General features: G+C 42.8%; 1 protein-coding gene across 2 annotated transcripts in view; it reads left to right on the forward strand.

Annotated features, from left to right (window-relative positions):
• LOC147897397 (uncharacterized) overlaps positions 1–9,981 on the forward strand; it is an 85,595-nt gene extending 75,614 nt beyond the window's left edge. The window contains exons 13-22 of one of the 2 annotated variants that reach the window (XM_087380513.1): positions 6,935–7,044; positions 7,245–7,416; positions 7,866–7,952; positions 8,053–8,124; positions 8,452–8,565; positions 8,696–8,757; positions 8,876–8,987; positions 9,090–9,262; positions 9,386–9,525; positions 9,668–9,981. In XM_087380513.1, coding sequence (XP_087236639.1) covers positions 6,935–7,044; positions 7,245–7,416; positions 7,866–7,952; positions 8,053–8,124; positions 8,452–8,565; positions 8,696–8,757; positions 8,876–8,987; positions 9,090–9,209 — 849 coding nt within the window. In that variant the 3' untranslated portion in view covers positions 9,210–9,262; positions 9,386–9,525; positions 9,668–9,981. The remainder of the gene's footprint in view (positions 1–6,934; positions 7,045–7,244; positions 7,417–7,865; positions 7,953–8,052; positions 8,125–8,451; positions 8,566–8,695; positions 8,758–8,875; positions 8,988–9,089; positions 9,263–9,385; positions 9,526–9,667) is intronic. The other variant, XM_087380512.1, reaches the window with a different exon arrangement.
• The last annotated feature ends 11,445 nt before the right edge of the window (positions 9,982–21,426 follow it).

A 21,426-nucleotide genomic window follows, 5' to 3' on the forward strand; every position in this document is an offset into this window, starting at 1 on the left:
CTGGCTTGTTGGATGACAGTGGTTACCACACCACATTTGGGGATTCCAAATGGGTGATTACTGATGGCCAGGTTGTAGTGGCTGAGGGTTATAAGAGTGATACCTTGTATCCTCTTTATGTTTCCAGTGTAGGTAATCATGTTGTTGCCATAACCGAGCTGCGGAAGGTTTCATTGTGGCATAGCCGGTTGGGACACATGTCCGTTAAAGGAATGCAAGAACTGTCACGTTTGGGTTATCTGCCGTCTCTTTCTTTTTCAGATTTGCCTACTTGTGATCATTGCATATTTGGCAAGCATTCTATGACTCCTCATAAGAGGAGAACTCCCCAAAATAGAGCACCGCTTGATCTAGTGCACACTGATTTGTGTGAGATGCCACAGCTATCACTAGGGGGTGCAAAGTATTTCATTACTTTTATTGATGATGCCACACGCAAAGTGTGGGTCTATTTCTTGAAGCATAAGAGCGATGCCTTAGATGCTTTCAAGAAGTTTGTCGCTCAGGTTGAGAATCGGACAAGACGCAGGCTGAAATGCCTCAGATCCGATAATGGGGGTGAGTATGTGTCACATGCTTTTGTACAGTTTTGCGAAGCTAAGGGCATTAAACAGGAACTCACAGCCCCTCATGATGCATCTCAAAATGGTGTAAGTGAGCGGATGAATCGAACTATTCAGGAGAAGGTTCGATGTATGTTGTCTTATGCTGCATTGCCCCATGGCTTTTGGGCAGAAGCCGTGCAAACAGCAGTTCACCTAATTAACAGGTCGCCGAACAAGGCTTTGGAGTTGAAAGTGCCAGAGGAGGAGTGGTCTGGCAAGCCACCTTCATATAAGCACTTACGTGTGTTTGGCTGCGAGTGCTTTGCTCATATACGCAAAGAACTGCGCACCAAACTGGAGCCAAAGTCTTTCAGATGCATCTTCATGGGTTACGGTGATGAAGGTGAAATGGGGTACAGGTTATGGGATCCCGTCAAACGGAAGATTATACGCAGCAATGACGTCATCTTTAAAGAGGATAGTGTACACAAAGAACCCGTGCAACCTGTGGAATACAGAAGGGTTGTTTATGATGATGTCGGACAGCAAAGAATGCCCATTAATATGCAGCAGCAGGCTGCTGTAGATAACCCTGTTCAAGAGGGTGTACAGGCTGAAAATCAGCCAGACAATTTTGCCAATGATGCACCACTGGATATGCCAGCAAATGGGGCTGTAGAACAGCCAAATATGGTGGTACAGCCACCCGTCATGCATGACGAACAGGCTAGACAGCAGCCTAATCCGGAACATTTTGTTAGGAGGAGCACCCGTGTACAACGGCCTCCTGACAGGTTTGTTCCAGGAGCCAATAATGTGGCTGATTTTATCATGCTGACAGATTGTGGTGAGCCTTCCAGCTTCAAGGAAGCTATGGGAAGAACAGAGAAAAGGAAGTGGGAGAAAGCCATGCAATCTGAAATGGACTCTCTACTTCAAAATGATACATGGGACTTGGTGCAGCTACCTGCAGGCAGAAAGGTTTTGCCATGCAAGTGGGTTTACAAAGTCAAAGTGGATTCAAATGCTTTACCGAGGTATAAGGCCAGATTGGTTACCAAGGGATTTAAGCAGGAGAAGGGCATTGACTTTGATGAGATCTTTTCCCCTATAGTCAAGATGACTACTTTGAGGGCAGTGTTGGCTCTTGTTGCTCATGAGGACATGGACTTATGTCAGATGGATGTGAAGACTGCTTTTCTTCACGGAGATCTCCATGATGAGATCTATATGAGTCAGCCAGAGGGATATGCTGTTAAAGGGAAAGAGCAGCTTGTGTGTAAGCTCAAGAGGAGCTTGTATGGACTCAAGCAGGCGCCAAGAGAATGATACAAGAAGTTTGATGCCTTCATGCAGTCCCAAGGGTATCATAGGTGTGAGACCGATCACTGCTTGTACACCAAACGGGCAAAGGATGGCAGTTTGATGCTACTCATTCTATATGTGGATGACATGCTGATTGCCAGCAAATCTCAGCAGGAGATTAGTGCTTTGAAGAAGCAACTGCATAAGTCTTTTGACATGAAAGACTTGGGTGATGCAAACCATATTCTTGGTATGCGGATTATTCGTGACAGGTCCAGAAAACTTTTGTTTCTGTCACAGAAGGAGTACATTGACAAAGTACTGCAGAGGTTTAAAATGGAGGGGGGGAAGTCTATTATTACCCCGTTGCCTCCACATTTAAAACTCAGCAGTTTGGACAGCCCCAGATCAGATGATGATAAGGCTGAAATGGCCAAGGTTCCGTATGCATCTGCAGTTGGTTCTTTGATGTATGCCATGGTTGCCACTCGTCCGGATATTGCTTTTGCGGTGGGAGTCATCAGCAGGTATATGGCAAATCCAGGCAAGCGGCACTGGGAAGCAGTGAAAGGCGTCTTGAGGTATCTCAAGGGTACCAAAGACTTGTGCATATGCTATGGTAGGCAGGATGCATTTGGTGCATGGTTTTACAGATTCAGACTATGCAGGGAATGCAGATAACCGGAAGTCTACTACCGGTTATATTTTCACATTTGCAGGAGGTGCTATATCATGGGTGTCTCGGTTGCAGAAATGCATTGCACTGTCAACCACTGAAGCTGAATATGTTGCAGCCGCTGAGGCTTGCAAGGAAGCAATATGGCTTACTTGGCTGGTGGGAGATTTGGGCATTACAGGAGATATGCCAGTTTTGCATTGTGATAGTCAAAGTGCTATCATGTTGGCAAAGAATCCGGTCTTTCATCAGAAGACCAAGCACATAGATGTGAAATACCATTTCATCAGGGAGGTACTTGAAGACAAGCGGCTTGAGCTTGTGAAGGTGCATACTGATGATAATCCTGCAGATTTGCTCACTAAGAGCTTGCCTACAGAGCGGTTTGCACATTGTCGCCACATCATGGGATTAGGATGAGACCATTTTTATTTTATGGTCTTGTATACAGTAACTGTATATTGCTGTAATTTTTATTCTTTTCTCCCCTTTAGGCACATTGGCCTTTAGGTGGGAGGTTGTTGGGGTAAAGGCACATTGCCACCCTTTTAAAGTTATGACACCTATGACTGTCTTAAGACAGTCATAGGGTGAAAGCCTAATCCTAATAAAACCTATGAGTTTGTGGTGTGGCTCAACACTTTACACACCCACACTTCTTGTGTCTACCCTCTCTCTCTCTCTCTGTCTTCATCGTTCCACTCCCCCACTCTTTCCCTCACACAACAGAGACATGATCTTCTACACTGAGACCCATGAAAGCTCGGAAAGAGGGCTGCCGACAATGACTGATATATCTGTAAATCAGCTCATAGGAAGGAGATGAGAGGAGACAGTGGGATACAGGGGTCGGGAGGCATGGCTGTCCTTTTTAGAGCACACCTGAGACCACTCGTATCTATGATCCGGAGAGAGGAGCATGCACGACATATGTGGGTGCAAGTTCAGCTACGAGATACACATCCGATTTTCATTGCAGAGTGTTACTTTCTCCCAGACACATCATCTTATGCATGGGAAGTCACCTCTGAAGGGCACAGGGCACAACCCATATGAGACTATTCCACAAATCTTTCTAGAATGGGGGACACTCTCCTCCTTTGTGACTTCCATGCATGTACTGGAAACAGACAGGTTTGCTTGCTAGAAGATTTCGATGATGATTCCCTCATAGTACCGGAGATGGATGCAACAGAGATGGGGATAGTGAGGCGGTCAACAAATGCAGATACACCAGTGACAGCATACGGGAGACATCTACTTGAGTTAGGGGCTATCCATGACTTGATCATATATAGCAGTCTCCGGTGATGGCCATCATCTAGTGGGCTCACTTGTTTCCCACATGGTGGGGGTGGGACTAGCTGTTGGGTCCACTAGCTTTTGCCTCACGATACACGATTTTATTGTGCCTCCTCCACTCTGTGCCGACCAAGGACACTGGGAACTACTATACTCTTATGATTGGCCACACTCTACATGGGTCGGTACTAGAGAAGGAGATCAACAGCCACACACAGGGTCACAGGCAGCGGGCTCGGGAGCAAGCAGGTTTTTGGAGAGAGCATACCACCGTGGACCACATCTTCATCTTGAGGGCTGTCATTGAGGAGGCGAAGTCGAGGCATCAGAAAGTCTACACTTGGTTTGATAATCACGGCATTCAGATAGACAGCCTTCCCCCCTTTTAGCACAGCATGGATGCACCACCCGAGATGATCCCACGAGATGAGATCAACCATATCATACGGTTGAACCTCCTCCAACTTCATAAGGGCTTTGGGGGGGGTGGGGAGGAGTTCCCCACCAAGATCCAGTTCTACCATGACCACTTCCTGAGGGTCTCGGAGTATGGTCTCGTCATCAGACCTCAATATCTCGAGGATAGGAGAATCTCACATGCACTAAGATCACCACCATCGGACAGTGGCTCTTGCTGTAGATGGACAGGTTTTTTGGGGCCTGCTTTGTTTCCCTTCCGTTTTCTTTTAACCTCCGTCCAGCCTTCCCCTTCAAGGGGGGATGTCGCTGACTGGTAGGGGGGATCCTGAGTTGCTTGAACGGGGGCCTTCTGAGGTTCTGTACCCGTGAAGCGAGGACATGAGCGCACTTTGTGCCCGAAGCCACGGCATCTCAGACACTGATTTGGGCGACTAGTGACCAGAATGCACTGCGTCACCACACCTATGTCCGTCTCAATCTCGAAATCCGAGGGGATGCTCTGCGGATCGAGGACTGCCACTTTGACATGTGGCACCCCTTGGGCTGCCGCCGCATCAACGTAGGTGTCCTTGATGATCTCGGGCGAAGCTCGGTTGCGAGACCTGGGAAGATAAGGTTAACTGGATGGCGAGGAATGCGAAAGCGGGCATCGAAGTCCGCTACACTGAAACCCCTGTACCATGGGACCATGAGGATGATCTTCCCACCCACTGAAGTAGGGGATCGCCTGACCATAACGCTCGCAACCTGTGCTGAGGAGAGCTTGAGCCAGAAGATGCCACGTCCCATGAGTGCAACCTCCTCAATGTGACTGTCCTCGAGGTAGAGGGTGGACTTCAACCAGTCCATGATGTCTGCTCGTGAAGGGGAGTAGCCAATGACTCTCCCATAAACGGATGTCTGGGAGAAGTCCGTGGCGGCCTGCTTCACCAAAGAGACCTGGTGCTCTGTCAATGTTACGCGATAGGCTGATGGAGGGGGGGGTCCGTCTGGGCCACCGGTTCCGGGCACGTAGCCGCCATATCGCATTGACTAACTGCGAACGCTCCAAGGCGAAGGAAACGGAAGAGGCGGGGATGGGGGATTAAGGCGGGGGTGGGAAGAGGGAGGGATGGAGAGGTATGAGGAAGCGGGGTGGGAGAGAGGTGGTGACGAAGAGGGGTGGCGGAGGGAGGAGGAGGAGAAAGAGAGGGGGGGGAGGGGCAGTGCAGCGCAGGGGGTGAGAGGAAGGGGAAGGGGAGGTGTGGCAGCGCCGCACGAGGGGGGTGGGGAGGAGAGGTGAGGAGGGGGGGGAGGCGGGTGGGGGGGGGCTGAATGCGGGGAGGGGAGGAGCCGAGTGGAGCAGGGAAGCGGGGGTGAGCGGAGTGTGGCGAGGGGGGGGAGCGGATCGACGGGCGGAGGGGGAGGAGAGGGGGTGGATGGCTGCGCGGAAGCGGCAATGAGGGAGGAGGCAGAGGGGAGGGCCGCGCAGCGCGAGGGGGGGGTAGACGGGAGCGGGGGAGGGGAGGGAGTTCGCAGGAGCTGGTGTTGATCTTTCTACCATAGGTTTTTTTGGATGACGTTTACTTATATTTCAATAGAAATTAAATTGTATAAGTTGGCTTTTCAATAGATGGATGAAGCACATGGCAATCTCAACCCAGAAGTGTGCCACTAGTGCCATGGAAGGCGGTTTAGTTGGACACATTGTTTTAGCTGAGGGAGTCTGTTTTGATCATAGCGCCCATGGTTGAGATAGCAAGCTTTCCCTTTTGCACCAACCCCTCCATGTGGATGGCCCCATGTGTTGAATAGGTTGGTTGTACGTAGTCCAAGGAAGGGAGGTGGCAAGTATCTTTGTGCCAGCATCAAATTGTCTTCATACCCTTACGTACGTGGGAGGCCTCTTTATTGATGTTGACATTGGCTATAAGAGGAAGCTATGGAAGAAGAGGACACAAACACTTCCTCTCTTGCTAGCGCCTTTTGTATCATTTCCATGCTAATAGATGCCAATACATGCTAACAGACTCTGCGGGTCTTTAGAAACCCAGTAGTAGCTGCTTATGCTTCGGCACTGATGACGACATAAGTGTGCTTTGCTTGTTAAGTATGTCTTCCTTTCGTTTTTCATAAAAGTTTTTGTTTACCTCTTTTTTCTTCTCTTTCATTTTCTCTTTTATTTTTTGTGTAGATTTTTGGTCTTTAGAACAACGAAAAATTTAAATTTGTATGATTGGACTTATTCTAGTCTTACAAAGGTATATAATAGATGCTTTTTTTACTCCACCATGAACCTTCCACTTTTCCTTCGTGCTCTCTTTCCCTCCCTTGCCCCATGCCACCATGCTTCATCCCTCTTCCACTGCAATGCTCTCGTCTTTCCGACTCTCCTTTCCCATATAGTTGCTCTCTGCATGTATAAACTCTGTACTTAATCCACATGCACATATACATTTTTGTATGTGTGTGTGGTGTTTGGGTGGGGGGCAGGGGGGAGGGACACGCAAACACAAACACACACACATACACATGTATGTTTATATGCACATATAGATGATTGCATATTTGATGATTGCACACGTGCGTGTGCTTGCGTGTATGAGAGAGAGAGAGAGAGAGAGAGCGAGAGAGAGAGAGTCTGGGTATATATTCATCCTAAATTGCATCTCATTGAGCTGTTGGTGTTGCTTGCTTATTTGATCAGGGAGGCCTCATCTATTCAAACAAGGTCACAACTGTGTCCCCCATGTATGCTCTTGATGTCATGACCAGGGAGCATGGCCATGGTCTTGAGTCTACTCTCATTACACACAAGTAAGTATTCTCAGACAGTTCAAGTGAGCGTGTGCAGGAACTTGGTGAGAGTGTGATTTTGCTGTCAAGTGATAAAGTACGGCAGCTTATGCTTGGGTACTGAGCATACCTTTGATCAATATTTTATTTTTATTTTCCACTTTTAGCTGTGTTTTCATGTCTTTCTCGTGTGTCTTAAAGTATGGTGGAATTATGTGCAGAAGTAAGTTTTTAGGTATTTACAATGGACTAGATGGATCCATCTGGAACCCTAGGGATGATCCTTTTTTACCATCGACGTACTCTTTTGAGAATTTGGTGGGAAAGGGACTTTGTAAATCACATTTGCTGAAGCAACTTGGCCTGCAAAATACAGATGATTCTATACCACTGGTGAGTGAGCTTTATCTGAAACATACTTTTCTTAATTGCTGCCCGTGTATGTTCTGGACATACTCTGCCAATACATTTGCGCATATGAGTACAATGCATCAAAGTAAAGCAGTACATCACAACATAGAAAATCAAGTATCTATTCTGAATGTTTTTTGGTGACGTTGGAATACCAATGTGTTTATAGCTACAGATCCCTTCTCTCTCTCTGTCTCTGTCTCTGTCTCTCTCTCTCTCTGTGTTACAATGTCCCTTTTCACGTTTTATTTTGAGGAGCTGATGTATCTTCTGACAAACCTGTACCAGTAATATGATCACACGTCATTTGGCCTTCTGTGGATGTTAACACAATCGTTCATCATCACTCTCTCTCTCTCTCTGTTTTTCCCATCATTGGGCTCATGCAGGCCAAATGAGGTTCCTTAAATGAAATCTTATTTGGTAAACAGATTGGGTGTTTAGCACCTCAAGTTTCAGAGCATGAAGTAGAACTTATCAAAGCAGCCTTTGATTGTGCAGTGATGCAAGGATCTAAGGTGTGTTTCTGGTGCTTACGTTCTCACAAAATGTGATTCAAGTTCATTCCTTTTGTATTAAAGCTAAAAAATTTAGTTCTGACATTGCCGTATCATCCAGTTTGTTTTCATAGGGGAAAGCAAGATCAAGCATGTACAAATGATTATCGAAGACCTTCAGCTTGAGCTTGAGGTAATTAGGGCCTTGCTTGATCCCGTCAAAAGAATTACTTTGTAAGTAAGCATTGAGGTAATAAGGTAACACCAAAGTCATGCTTCACCACTACCCAGGGATCAACAAGGTATTGTTTGTAAAATATGCTATACTTCATACTAGCTGGAAGATTAACACCAAAAGCACTTGGCCTCCTCATTGATGATTAACGTCTAGGGTCTGTTTTGAAATGTAATAAAAAACCTATTGACATCTTTTTTAATCAAGGTGTGAGGTTTGAATGGCCATTGGACGGTGTACTTTTTGCACTGTTATTCTTGATACTTATTTTTGTGTGACGTGAAGGAAAAAGGGGGAAGAGCATTAGTCAAATATGATGAATCCATGGCACATCTTGTTCTGGCAGCATCAGACATTTTGATTTGTGTTTCTGTCAATGAACCCACAGCTCAATTGCCTGTGAGAGTCCTTCAGAGTTTTATTATGTTCAAGTAGTGCAATATTTTAAAGATTTAATTGGACATTTAAGCAAATCTTTTCAAACTGACAGTCAGCCACCCCTAGTTGAAACTGAAATGCTTTATTTCAGCTTATATCCATGCAGTACGGGAGTATTCCTGTCACAAGGCAACAAGGGGGATTCAATGGAAGGCAAGTATCTTTGCTAAAGCTCTAGGCTGTGTTATTGCTGTCTATGGATTCATTCATATGATGGATTGTTGTGTTACTTCAATGAGAGTGACTTATTTCTCTATTACTTCTTTTTTAGTTTTGTGGATGCAGATGATGTCTCCCACCAGTCTGAAGCGAACGCTTTCATTTTCCGATCTGCAACAGGACCTGAACTGATTGCTGCTTTAAGCAGAGCTATTGATTGCTTGGTATCCTCATGCATGAATACTTAGCAATTATCGTCTTTAAAGGGGACTGTGGCTATATCGTCTATGTCGAGTAGTGTTTGAGTTTGTCGAACTGGAATGCAGACCAAAGATTCACAGAAATGGAGGAAATTGATGCAGAATGCCATGTCAAAGGATTTTTCATGGGATGCAGGATGTTTGGAGGAATATTTGGCTGCATATTGGTCTATAAAACAGCTATAATGTTTTATGGTGGTTGATTATCAGGGTAACCCTCAGTTTTCTATCAAATTCAGGTGTAATCTATAGCCACCCAATCATTTGTATGTGATTTATCAGAGTTAAAAGAGAAGTGAGACCTTCCATTTCAAGTTAGATCTCTTTTATTCAGGCCTTTAATCATATTGCCACATTTGCAGTTACTATATTGCGTACATTCCATTTCCAGCACAGTGCAGCTACAGGTTGAAGCAACAAGAACAGAGATTTGTTTGTAACGTTGTAGCTTGTGATCTCCATCTGTCTTTCATGTTCCAGAGCTCAACACACCTTGGCCTTAGTAAGCAAACTATTTTGGATTGTAAAGTTGGTAAATTGTCTAGGGATTATGAAATATAGGGCAGGCATTTCCATTAGAATGCTATCTTTACTGCTCCTTTTGAAGCGTTCCGTACTAAAATGAATCTTCTCCTTGGTCACAGGTGAAATTGGATTCCATCTGCATCGTTGGAGTATGTTTGTTCCTATTAGATAATTTCAAGGTAGCCCCGTATCTTTATCCTCCAATCAGGGTTATCGTGGAACAGGATCTGTATGGTCTGGGAATTTATTTTGAATGTCATGGCTGCTTTATAATTTATAATAGCATTAGAGGGTTCAATCCCATATCGTTCAAAGCAGAGTATTACTCAAGCTGGCAACCTTAAGAGTGCAATACAACAATTTTTCTAATTTTGAGATTCAATCATATTGATGTATTTGATATTAGATTCGCAAGGAGTATTGAAAAATAAATTCCTTCTTTATGTATGGGTTTGCACATAAAGCAATTTTTAGAGATAAGACAAAGAAGAGGCACAAAAAGCCAGATTGATTTTTATGCGTTGCACAAGGAATTGTTATTGTTTGCACACAGTTACATTTCATAGCAGTAGGGTATCAATTTATAAAACATAGCAAGGCAATTCCACGGAAAAAAGTCCTGATAGACATTAGATCAAGTTGTAGAACGCAGGAAGGCAAGTCCACACAATAAACAATAGAAGTGTAGGTGTTGCTAAACATTGAAGATATGGCAAAGTCTATTGACATAAATTGTAATAGCCAAATTGTTGTGTCATGGCACTGTCCTATTGGACATAAAAACTCACAAATTGATTTAATTAATACATAAATTTATTGATGTCTCTCTCTTTTATGTTTCATGGATTAATCATTTGATAGTGCACAGGGAGATCTCTCTCTCTGATGCACACATAACTGCCCCAGAACAGCTTAGAAACGGCTCCACAAAAGAAATATCCTACACCTTTATTTTGGTTGACAATTAAGAAGTTGTTAATCCTGCAAACAAAATAGACTCTGGAAAAAAGTAGACAGAGCTTACATTGTAGATGAGTTGGAGTCATTTCTAATTTACTTCGCATACCAGTTCCCTCCACAGACCTATATTCCATGTTTGTTGATTGTACATTATGAACAAGCAGTGTAAAGGTTAGATTTTCTCTCAAGTACAACAACTTTTAAAATCTCTTTTCAGAGTTGCTTTCTTGTATGCAGGCAAGAAGCAACCAATTCTTTCCAACGTCACTTTCTTATATGCATGCAAGAAGGAACCATTTTTTGGGTTCTTTGCATCAAAACAATGATCATGATCTCCCATATTGATAATGTATTCCAATACCATTGAACAATGAGCCCCTATCTCTTTCTTTCTCGGGCTTTGTTATGCATGTTGCTTTACTCATCCAAGCAATGACAATCACAAAGGGTGTATGTAACTTGTAAGTGGAAAGTAACACAATAAGGTGATGTAGAGGTGGATCTTGACGTATTGGTTGAATGGAGAGTCCTAAATGGTCAATCTTCATGAAATTCATCAAATGCAACTTGTCTATTGCAAGGTGCTATGTCCCTCCTACCAAAGAAAAAAATGTAATGCATCCCCATACATATGATTGCTAGCACTTAATGGCTCTCACATGCATAGGTCACACCCTAGCTCTCAAGAATTTCCATGGCATGACAGCCACTTCTCATACAACCACATATGATTTCTCAACTATAGAGATTGGTAAGCGTAAAGGATATGACCTTCACATAAGGCAACTTCTTAGTAGGGAGTATGGTTTACAAATGAACTAATTTGAGAACTGTGATGTAGTAATGTTTCCTCTTTTAGCTTGTGAAACTTTGATGGTCTATATGTAGCATGAGAGAGAGAAAGGGACAGAGAGAGATTGTAACCACTCGCATATATGTATAATCTCCATTTGAATTTGATACAAGGTACATACAAGGAGCAAGAATTGCTCAAATTTTGACATTATTGTAGCTTGCAAGCATAAGGCTACCATGCAAAGGGCCTTGAGCTATCGTGCCACGTTAGTAAATTAAGTCTACGTGTATGCTAAGCTTATGTATTGTAGTTTTGAAAAACTAGGCCAATTTGAGGAGGTGTGCACATCAAAATACCCAATAAGGATCCCATAAGGAGGTAGAGCATTATGAGGACACAATTGTTTAAAAGTGGTCACCGTAATGGAATGTTAGAGGGAGGATGTAGGAGTATAAGAAAGGCAAGTTAGGCGCACTAGCTTTATGAGAGTAAAGTGGCTGGAGCAATGTTTCAACAACGGCCTTATAAATAGGTCCCACGATGACTTTTAATTGAGTATTAGCATTAGATGAGGGGGGGATTAGTTTTGATTAAGCTAAGTAAAGGGTGCGCACTGTGATTAATCTTGAAAGTTCTGGTTGCATCTTTTGGAAGCCTCATCGCCTTTCGCTTCTCTACATATCCTTTCCCCCTCTCTCTGTCTCTACGTCCCTCAGCATGAGAACACACCTCATCTGTCAGCTCCCTTCATTGAGCTTGGGCGCCCCCCATCACAAGCATTGCCAGCGTACGCACCACCCCTAGCGCTCTTGCTCTCCCTTTCAGTACTCGCTCTCACGCATGAGCCCACCAACACATCCTCATCAGTCAATTAACTGAGCACTTTAGCTTAGGTTAATTAGTATGAGAGCATGCCTAATTAAATGAATCAGAGAGATGAAGCGTAGGAGGGGGGTAGACGTTTAGTGGTGGAAATTTTGTACAGAAAATTAGGAGGCGATTGCAAGTGACTTGGGTTGAAGATCAGTAGTGGATGACTAGTTATGAATTTGGAGGACTTCCTCTCAATGTAACATTTTTATATATCATTGTAACATCGCTTTCTTGTATGTTCCAATACCATTGAACAAATATCATTGTAACATCCCTTTCTTGGACCACTATCTTTGCTTTGGAACAATGGTCTCCTATATTGAGAATATGTTCCAATGCCATTGAATGAATTGATTTTAACATACGCCTTTGAAAATTGAAGTAACTCACCACAAATTGTTCATCTCTTACACTAACCTTCAGGCACTTGCTACACTTGGTTATTTGAGCCTACATAGTAGAGAGGATAGCAAGATGGCTATTGTTACTACATCAATTTGGATTAAAAATTGTGGGGCAAACGAGAGCTTATCACTACATAGCAAAACATATGTCCCATGGGAGCGATGGGGACGCACCAACATAACAGAAGATGATCTATTAGATGCATCCCCTGTTCCAAATAGATGTTCCTAAATTACATGGATATATTGTTGGATATTTGATGTTAGGAAGACCACGCTCACCACAAGTGGCCCTACGGCTATGGAAGGACACACATAAATATGTTTAAAAAAGTAATGTGTGCTAGAGGACTAATAGACCTCAACACAAGGATTTCAATCTCTAAAAAATAGTGGTTCTCATAACCCATTTGAAGAACAGAGGATTGATTACCTATACACCTACTATGGTATATCATTGTTGCGACATACTATTTCAATAAATGGACAAAGGCTAGAACAGTAAGGAAAGAGGTTGCTAGAAGCGCAATAAAATTTCTATATGAACAATTGATTACTTGATATTTTGTTTTGTTTTGAGAGCCGGCCTTGCTGTGCGAGGCACTTACACCCACTAGACATCTCATGGAGAACTCTTTCCTCCCACCTTATTTATTCAGTAGGCACTTGATATGGATACTCGCTAGAATTTCTATACAATCACAACAACTTCCCATATAACCTTCTAACTAAGGATTTTGGTAGGCATAAAGGATACGACCCTCTCACATATGTCCAACCATAGAGCAAATTCCTTGGAGCATTTTGAAAGAATGTAGAAGTATAAAACAACCAAGTTAGGCACACTAGTTTTATGATGATAATGTAGTTGGAAACTAGTTGCAGTAAATATTTCTATAACGACCTTACAAATATGTTGGACTTTCTCTCACAATGTACGTTTCGCCTTGTTCTGCCAGCAAGCTCCAAGTCCCGGTCTCTTCACTTAGTTTAGCCTAGTCCTTTCATTTTCAACCACCTTTTACCTTAGTTTAGCTCAGTCTATAGGTTTCCTCTCTTCTGTAATCTCGAAATTTCGAAATGGAATGAACCCCTAGCCTATAACCCGAGGTTAGTTTAAAAAAGGGGTGCCCAATCCAAGCAAGCCACCATGGAATTTTCCAAGGTCAAGACCCTTGAGCCACTAAGGTCTCTTACTCGAGCATTGGAGCCCTCCCATCGCCTTCCCCCTATGCAAAAATTTAGAAATGGAGGATCATTTTGGACACGCAAGAGCATATCTATTGGTTATAACAGGAAATACACGAGCTCAAGCTAACAACTTTCATCTCTTCGAAGGAAGGCACAAGACATGGAGAGCAATGAAAAACAAGAATTTATGGCAGAATTACTACTCAAATGCAGCTTATCTAAACTAGTACCACAATTTGTCTCCATGGTTAAGGAGGTGATCATTCATCAAGTAAGTTCTATCAAAGAAAAGATGATTGTTGATGCTAGCAACAAAGTAAATAAAGCTGATCTTTGTATGGACGTAAAGGACCAAGAATCTACAATGGAAAATAGAATGACCTTATGCATTAGGGGGTTGAAAGATGGATCCCTTCTTGATGATGAGTAGAAAGACATGGATAATATAATTGTATGCCTTAAGAAAGAACTACCACAAGCCAGAGGGGATGAAAATGATATATGCAATATCAATAAGCACGGGTCTATTTAGAGGGAGGGAAGCAAGAGTTAAGATCCTCAGACTACCATAAAGCGAAAGGGTACAAAGACTTGGATATTTGAGGAGCTCACCCTGATCCAACTCAAACAAACACTTTCAATCTTAAAATGATGTTATGAAGGCCACCTTATGATAATAATAGACTATAGTTATGCTCCATAATAACTTACAAGGAGCTGAGCTTTATGCACTCCCTCTATTCTCTCGTTATCCAATTATAGTAAGTCGTGTTTTGGTTGTTGTACTTTGTCTCATAGATCCCATGAGGTCTTTTGCATATGTTAATAGGTCTCTCTCTCTCTTTCTCTCTCTCTCTCTCTCTCTCTCTCTCTCTCTCTCTCTCTCCCCCCCACAATTCCTTGAGGATAGCGATAAAAAAAAATTGTGTCTCGTCGTACGCCTACGCACGCCTACGCATTGAGAATGGATGAGCTGAGAGCATACCTAGAAAGGGCCACTTCAGTAGGAGATTGAGTAAGAGGAGAACTTTGCTATCAGCTACCGTGTGTATTATGAGAACAGAGATCGTTGCCATTGTCTTGTCCCTCGAACCCTCTCTAGTTTCTTGCCTCCCCAGATCAAGGATGCCTAGCGATTTCATTCATGAGGTTGTCCGACGCAAAGAGCATCTAATAAAGACACAGAGGTGAGATCAGGGTGTACAAATAGACTCCACTCAAAGCATAATCACTGACCTTTTCCAGCAAGACAACACAGACCGGCAAGACCCAAGGAGACGATGGAGTTGAATTAAGGGCAACAGACACGATATGCTCACCAATAGCTTGATGCATAGATCATGCTTGGGGACATTCCCTCCATCTTCACAATATTGTAGTCATGGCAAATGGAAATGACAGTGTAACTTGTTCGACATAAGGCCACGGCTAGGAATCCATAGCAAACTAGACATGCCGACAGTCGCCAGTGCTCTATTGTAGGTTCTATGCCACTGTAGCCTTGTACACCCCCTTGGCCTTGACACCTCCACTAACATCACAAGGATATCATTGTGATGCCATAACAAAGTGTCCATCCTCTCCATGGGCTCAAATATTTTTTTGTCTTAGTGTTTCCAGGATTATGTTGTATTTTTGTTGGATGTCGATGCCCACTTAGAGGCTCCATCCATTCTAGTCATTGGATCGAGTTCTTTCAATCTCATGGACCCTTTGGTATTTAAAAGAATCTTCTCTCTCTCTCTCTCTCTCTCTCTCTCTCTCTCTGATTATGCACGCATGCTCTATGATATCCCAAATCAGCCAGCCCCTAACCTATCACATATGCCACGCCCCACATCCTACACCCTCTTCACTAGGGGGGTTAAAGGATGCCGTAACGAAACTTCATAATGGCCGAGTGAAGGATCATGAGGGACTATGCACTGAGTTCATTGCATATGGGATTAACCTCCTAGCCCCGATCTTACCCATCCACAAGGCAGGGGATCCCATGAATCCGGAGAACCACAGGACCATCATGATTGGACATGCGATGTCCAAGATTTATGCATCAGTACTTGATTCTGAGGTCAGTAGATTTGTGGAGAGCAGCGGGACAAGCCGGTTTCAGGCGGGATCATGGGACCATGGACCACATTCTCACACTCATTTTTTTGCATTCTGCATTGGTATGGATGCTCGTTTAGTAGCTTCACTACCATAGCTCATTGTATCAGGTTTTTTAGTCTCATAGACCATCGGTCTTCCGAAGATTTTAATAAACTTTCTTTCTTTCTTTCTCTCTCTCTCTCTCTCTCTCTCTCTCTCTCTCTCTCTATATATATATATATATATATATATATATATATATGTATGTATCTATGTATGTATGTATGTATATGTTTGGATGTATGTTATGTAGGTATGTATGTATGTGCATGTATATGTCTATGTCTATGTCTATGTCTATGTCTATGTGCATATATATGTATATGTGATATACATATATATGTATGTATACACATATGTATATGTATATATACACATATGTATATGTATATATCTATATATACATATGTATATATATACATATATACATATTGTATATATATCTACACACACACACACACACACACACACACACACTCACACACACACACACACACTCACACACTCACACACACACAAACACACATATGTATATGAATATGATTGTTGTATTGTCTTGGGTGTTGATGCTGGCTTAGAGGCTCCATCCATTCGACTCATTATATATTGGATTCTTTCCTTCAATGTTTTGAAGAATTCTCTCTCTCTCTCTCTCTCTCTCTCTCTCTCTCTCTCTTTGCATCTCTCCCCCTCTCTCCCTCTCTCCAGTTCTACCATGACCACTTCCTGAGGATCTCTGAGCATGGTCTCGTCATCAGACATTAGTACCTCGACAATAGGTCTCACATGCACTGAGGATCACCGTAGCATAGTTGCATGTCTCATGACATCAAGTGAGGATTGAGGCAAGGAGAGGAGTTGTAGGCATACCCAAAAAGCTGAGGATCTGCACACTACTATGGCGGATTGAGGAGGTCGATATAGAGGAGCACTTTCTGTGTGTCAGCCCAGTCTACGAGATCCAAGGGCGATATCACTACCTCTTTAGGAGCGGCATGACTTTGGTCCAATTACACGAGTGGTCCATTTTTCCCAACCAGATTTGGGTCGGGCTCTATTTGATTAAGAGCCAACAATAGAAAGATATACTGATACGACAGAGCATAGAGCAGCAGGGGGTGATGCCATAGGTCACTGAGATTGACAGAGGACAGACACATGTTATAGATTTCTATCCATTTGCTTCCGTTGTTGGGAAGACTGAGGGAGAGGAGCTTGATGAGATGAGAGCATCATGGATTAGTAGTGAGAGTCTCTGCCATGGTACTGCCACATGAGAGTCACACACTCCACATGCTACATGGGGAGTGACTAAAGCATGCACAAGCCCTCCTCAGAGGAGACCGCCAAAGATTGAGGCGTTACCCTTGACGTAGCCTCAATCTATCGCCTCGAGACAGCTTGAAAGACATAGATACAAGAGCTCCTCACATCCCATCAGAGAGCCACCAGAGTACCTGGATATATGGGAACCTGGGCGCGTTAGCTGTGAGCACCTAATACTTTTTTTCCATTTTGCTCACTAGTTTACCACTTTAGCTTTCAGTAGGGGCCTTAGTGAGGCCTTTGCTTTAGCGCTTGTATGAGTTACTTTTTTGGTTTTGTACCTTGTCTCATAGGCTCGTGAGGCCTCCTACAGATGCTAATCTCTCTCTCTCTCTCTCTCTCTCTCTCTCTCTCTCTCTCCCCCCCTCTGTCCCTCCCTCCCTCCCCCCCTCTCTCTCTCTCTCTCTCTCTCTCTCTCTCCCTCTCTCCCTCCCCCTCTCTCCCCCCCCTTCTCTCTCTCTCTCTCTCTCTCTCTTTCTCTCCCTCTCTCCCTCCCTCTCTCTCCCCCCCTTCTCTCTCTCTCTCTCTCTCTCTCTCTCTCTCTCTCTCTCTCGTGGGGACACTGTCTTTATAACTTAGCCTAAGATGTAGCTCATCCCATCATGAGAGTGCCAACATCAACCCTTAGCCTAAGTCATAGCTCATTTCTTCATTTCATTTGGCCTTGTGCTACCAACAAGCTCCAAGCCCGTCTCTTCACTTAGTTTAGCCTAGTCCTTTCATTTTCAATTGCCTTTTACCTCAATTTACCTCAGTGTATAGGTTTAGTTTAGTTTCCTCTCTTCCCTAATCTCGAGTAGGAATGAACCCCTAGCTTAACCCGAGGTTAGTTTTAAGAAATAGGTGCCCAATCCAAGCAAGCCACCATGGAATTTCTAAAGCTCAAGGACCTTCCAATGGAAAACAATAATTTATGGTAGAATTACTACTCAAATGTAGCTTATCTCAACTAGTACCACAATTTGTCTCCATGGTTAAGGACATGATCACTAATCAAGTAAATGAAGAGATGAGTAAATAAAGTTGATCTTTGTATGGACGTAAAGGACCAAGAATCTAGAGTGGAAAATAGAATGATCTTATGCATTATAGGGTTGAAAGATGGATAGCTTCGTCATGATGAGTAGAAAGACATGAATGACATAATTGTATGCCGTAAGAAAGAAGTACCATAAGTTGAAATGGGATGAAAATGATACATGCAATATCAATAAGCACAGGTCTATTTAGAGGGAGGGAAGCAAGAGTTAAGATCCTCAGACTAACACAAAGCTAAAGGGTACAAAGACTTGGATATCTGAGGAGCTGACCCCTATCCAGAAATAGTGAAGTCACCAAAGTAAAGGAAGCATGCAAAGCAGGAAAATGCGTGGTTTATCAAGATGGCCAAGCATTGATTAGAGGACTTTAAATCTAGATCCAAAGACTTTCATTCTTAAACTGATGTTATGAAGGCCACCTTACGATAATACTAAACCATTATTATGCTTTATAATAACTTACGAGGAGCTTTATGCACTCCCTCTATTCTCTAGTTATCCAAATATAGTAAGTCATGTTTTGGTTGTTGTACTTTGCCTCGTAGACCCCACAAGATCTTTTGCAGATGTTAATATCTCTCTCTCTCTCTCTCTCTCTCTCTCTCTCTCTCTCTCTCTCTCTCTCTCTCTCTCTCTCTCTCTCTCTCTCCCCCCCCCCTCCACAATTCCTTGAGGATAACGATCAAAAAATTTTGTGTCTCATCGTACCCCTACGCATTGAGAATGGATGAGCTTAGAGCATACCTAGAAAGGGTCACTTCTAAACTCTGTGATTGAGTAGGAGATTAAGAGAACTTTGCTATCAGCTACCCTGTGTATTATGAGATCGAAGATCATTGCCATTGTCTCTTCGGGGATGGTTTTGGAACCCTCTCTAGTTTCGTGCCTCACCGAGATCAAGGATGCATAGTGACTTTTATTCATGAGGCCGTTCGACACAAAGAGCATCTAATCAAGACCCAGAGGTACTAGACTCCACTCAAAGCACAATCACTAAGCTTTTCTAGCAAGACAACACAGACCAGCAAGCCCCAAGGAAACGATGGAGTTGAATTTAGGGCAACAGACATGATGTGCTCACCAACGGCTTGATGCATAGATCATGCTTGGGGACATCCCTCCATCTTCACAATATTGTAGGCATGGCCGATGGAAATGATAGTGGCACTTGTTCGACATAAGGCCACGTCTAGGAATCCATAGCAGACTAGACATACTGATAGCTGCCAGTGCTCTATCGTAGGTTATATTCCCTTGAAGCATTGTCAACCCCCTTGGGCTTGTTGACCCCTCCACTAACATCACAAGGAAATCAGTGTGATGCCATAACACACTTTCCATCCTCTCCATGGGCTCAAATATTTTTATGTCTTACTGTTTCCATGATTATGTTGTATTTGTCTTGGATGTGGATGCCCACTTAGAGGCTTTATCCATTCAAGTCATTGCATTGAGTATTTATTAATGCATGTGGCTATGTTCTCTCCTGGTATATCACCATAGTTTTGAGAACAAGGACTTTTTGTGGAACATTGCAGGTGCCCTGGTGCTTTGTCCTAGTTTGGAGCGGAGGCATTTTGAAAGCACAATCTTCATTCTTTATCATCTTTTGGTGAATGCCCACTACAGTTTGAGGGTTTGTGAGACAGAATCAAGAGAATTGATCAAGAAACTTTTGTGATTTAGACACCAAGAAATGCAAGAGCTACAACCAAAAGAGGAAGTAATTTGCACTCAAAGTGCTTGTTGAAGCATGTGCACTATGCTTGGAAGATGATCTATGCTAATTGAGATCATATTTAGGGGTTGTGACCTATCTAGGTAGCTATTTTTGGTGTCCTGCCCTATGTGGGTGGAAATTTGTTATCATGCCTTGTGTAGGTGGTAGCTTTGGCATTTTTTGTCTCTCTCAGTGTTGTTAATTGCAGTGGTCTTTGATTATTTTGGCATGCCTTAAACTTCAATGGTCTAGTATGAATTTTGTTGCTCGATTTTATTTTTATTTTTATTTTGGTGGGGGGGGGGGGTTTTGTTAAGGAGATCTTCTCATGGGGGGGTGGTTTAGCACCTTAGAGAGTTGGATGATAAGCCAATGGACATGGCAGCTAGTTATGATTTTGTCCATGCAATGAAAAGTGTGATGGTTGGCAGTGATTGTGTGACCCAAAACTTATTTTATGTGATCATATTGCATGCAATTATCAGCTATTGTGGCTCCAAAATTTGACACCATGGTTGTGAAAACCATGTTGTTATTTGTGGTTTGGGTCTTACATGGAGTTTTACTAAATGCCACTACTTTATGTGCTTTCATTCTTCTTTCTTTCAAAGTCTAGGATCATGATTAGGAACATCTTTCATGGAGAACATGATTTCTTATGGTCTTTTGAATTTGTTAAATCTTTTCTAGCCTTGTGCTTATGTACATAGGAGGGTCGACAAGCTAGACCAATATGGAGAGCTTAGAAAATTTCTTTTTTGGGTAAAAATAAGTATTTATTTATGTATCAAAAGATTTTACATGATCCTCCATATCTCCTCATTATAGGGAGTTACAAAAAAAAGGACCCCTTACATCAAAAGTTCTTCTTCTACCATAGATAGAATAGCAAAGACATTAACATCATAACTGGTAAAGAAACATGTGAATAAAGGTAGTAGGATTAGAGTGATTCTTATTTAACCTTAGAATTAAAAACTTTCACCATAGAGGAAAGAATTGTCTCTAGTACTCAATATTGGGGACCAAGCTCTCATTAACATTTAGAACACTAAAATTGTTGTATGTGAGCCTGTCTCACTATGCACATTTTTTAGGTTACCAACATACACACATACATACACTTTCAATTTCTTTGATGATGTAACTCGTCTTTACCATTGTGTGAATAAGATGGTGCAACTTGCCTTTATCTTGATGTGATGTGCTTATTTATTTAGAGAGATTGTATTGATGCATGCTTTTGCATTTGGAGTTTGGAACTTTTTTTGAAAACAAGATTTGCATTATGATTTGAATTTGGTTGCGAAAGTGGTCAACTGCTCTAATATCTAGCATATTGGGATAAGGGTCAATCACAATTGCAAGCTAGTGAATGCAAAAGAGATTGTGTGAGGTAATGAAATTTTCAAGAGGT

Source organism: Dipteris shenzhenensis, chromosome 10 (assembly GCF_047967505.1).
Source record: "Dipteris shenzhenensis isolate YYH24624 ecotype China chromosome 10, Dip_SZ_1.0, whole genome shotgun sequence".
Classification (NCBI taxonomy): domain Eukaryota; kingdom Viridiplantae; phylum Streptophyta; class Polypodiopsida; order Gleicheniales; family Dipteridaceae; genus Dipteris; species Dipteris shenzhenensis.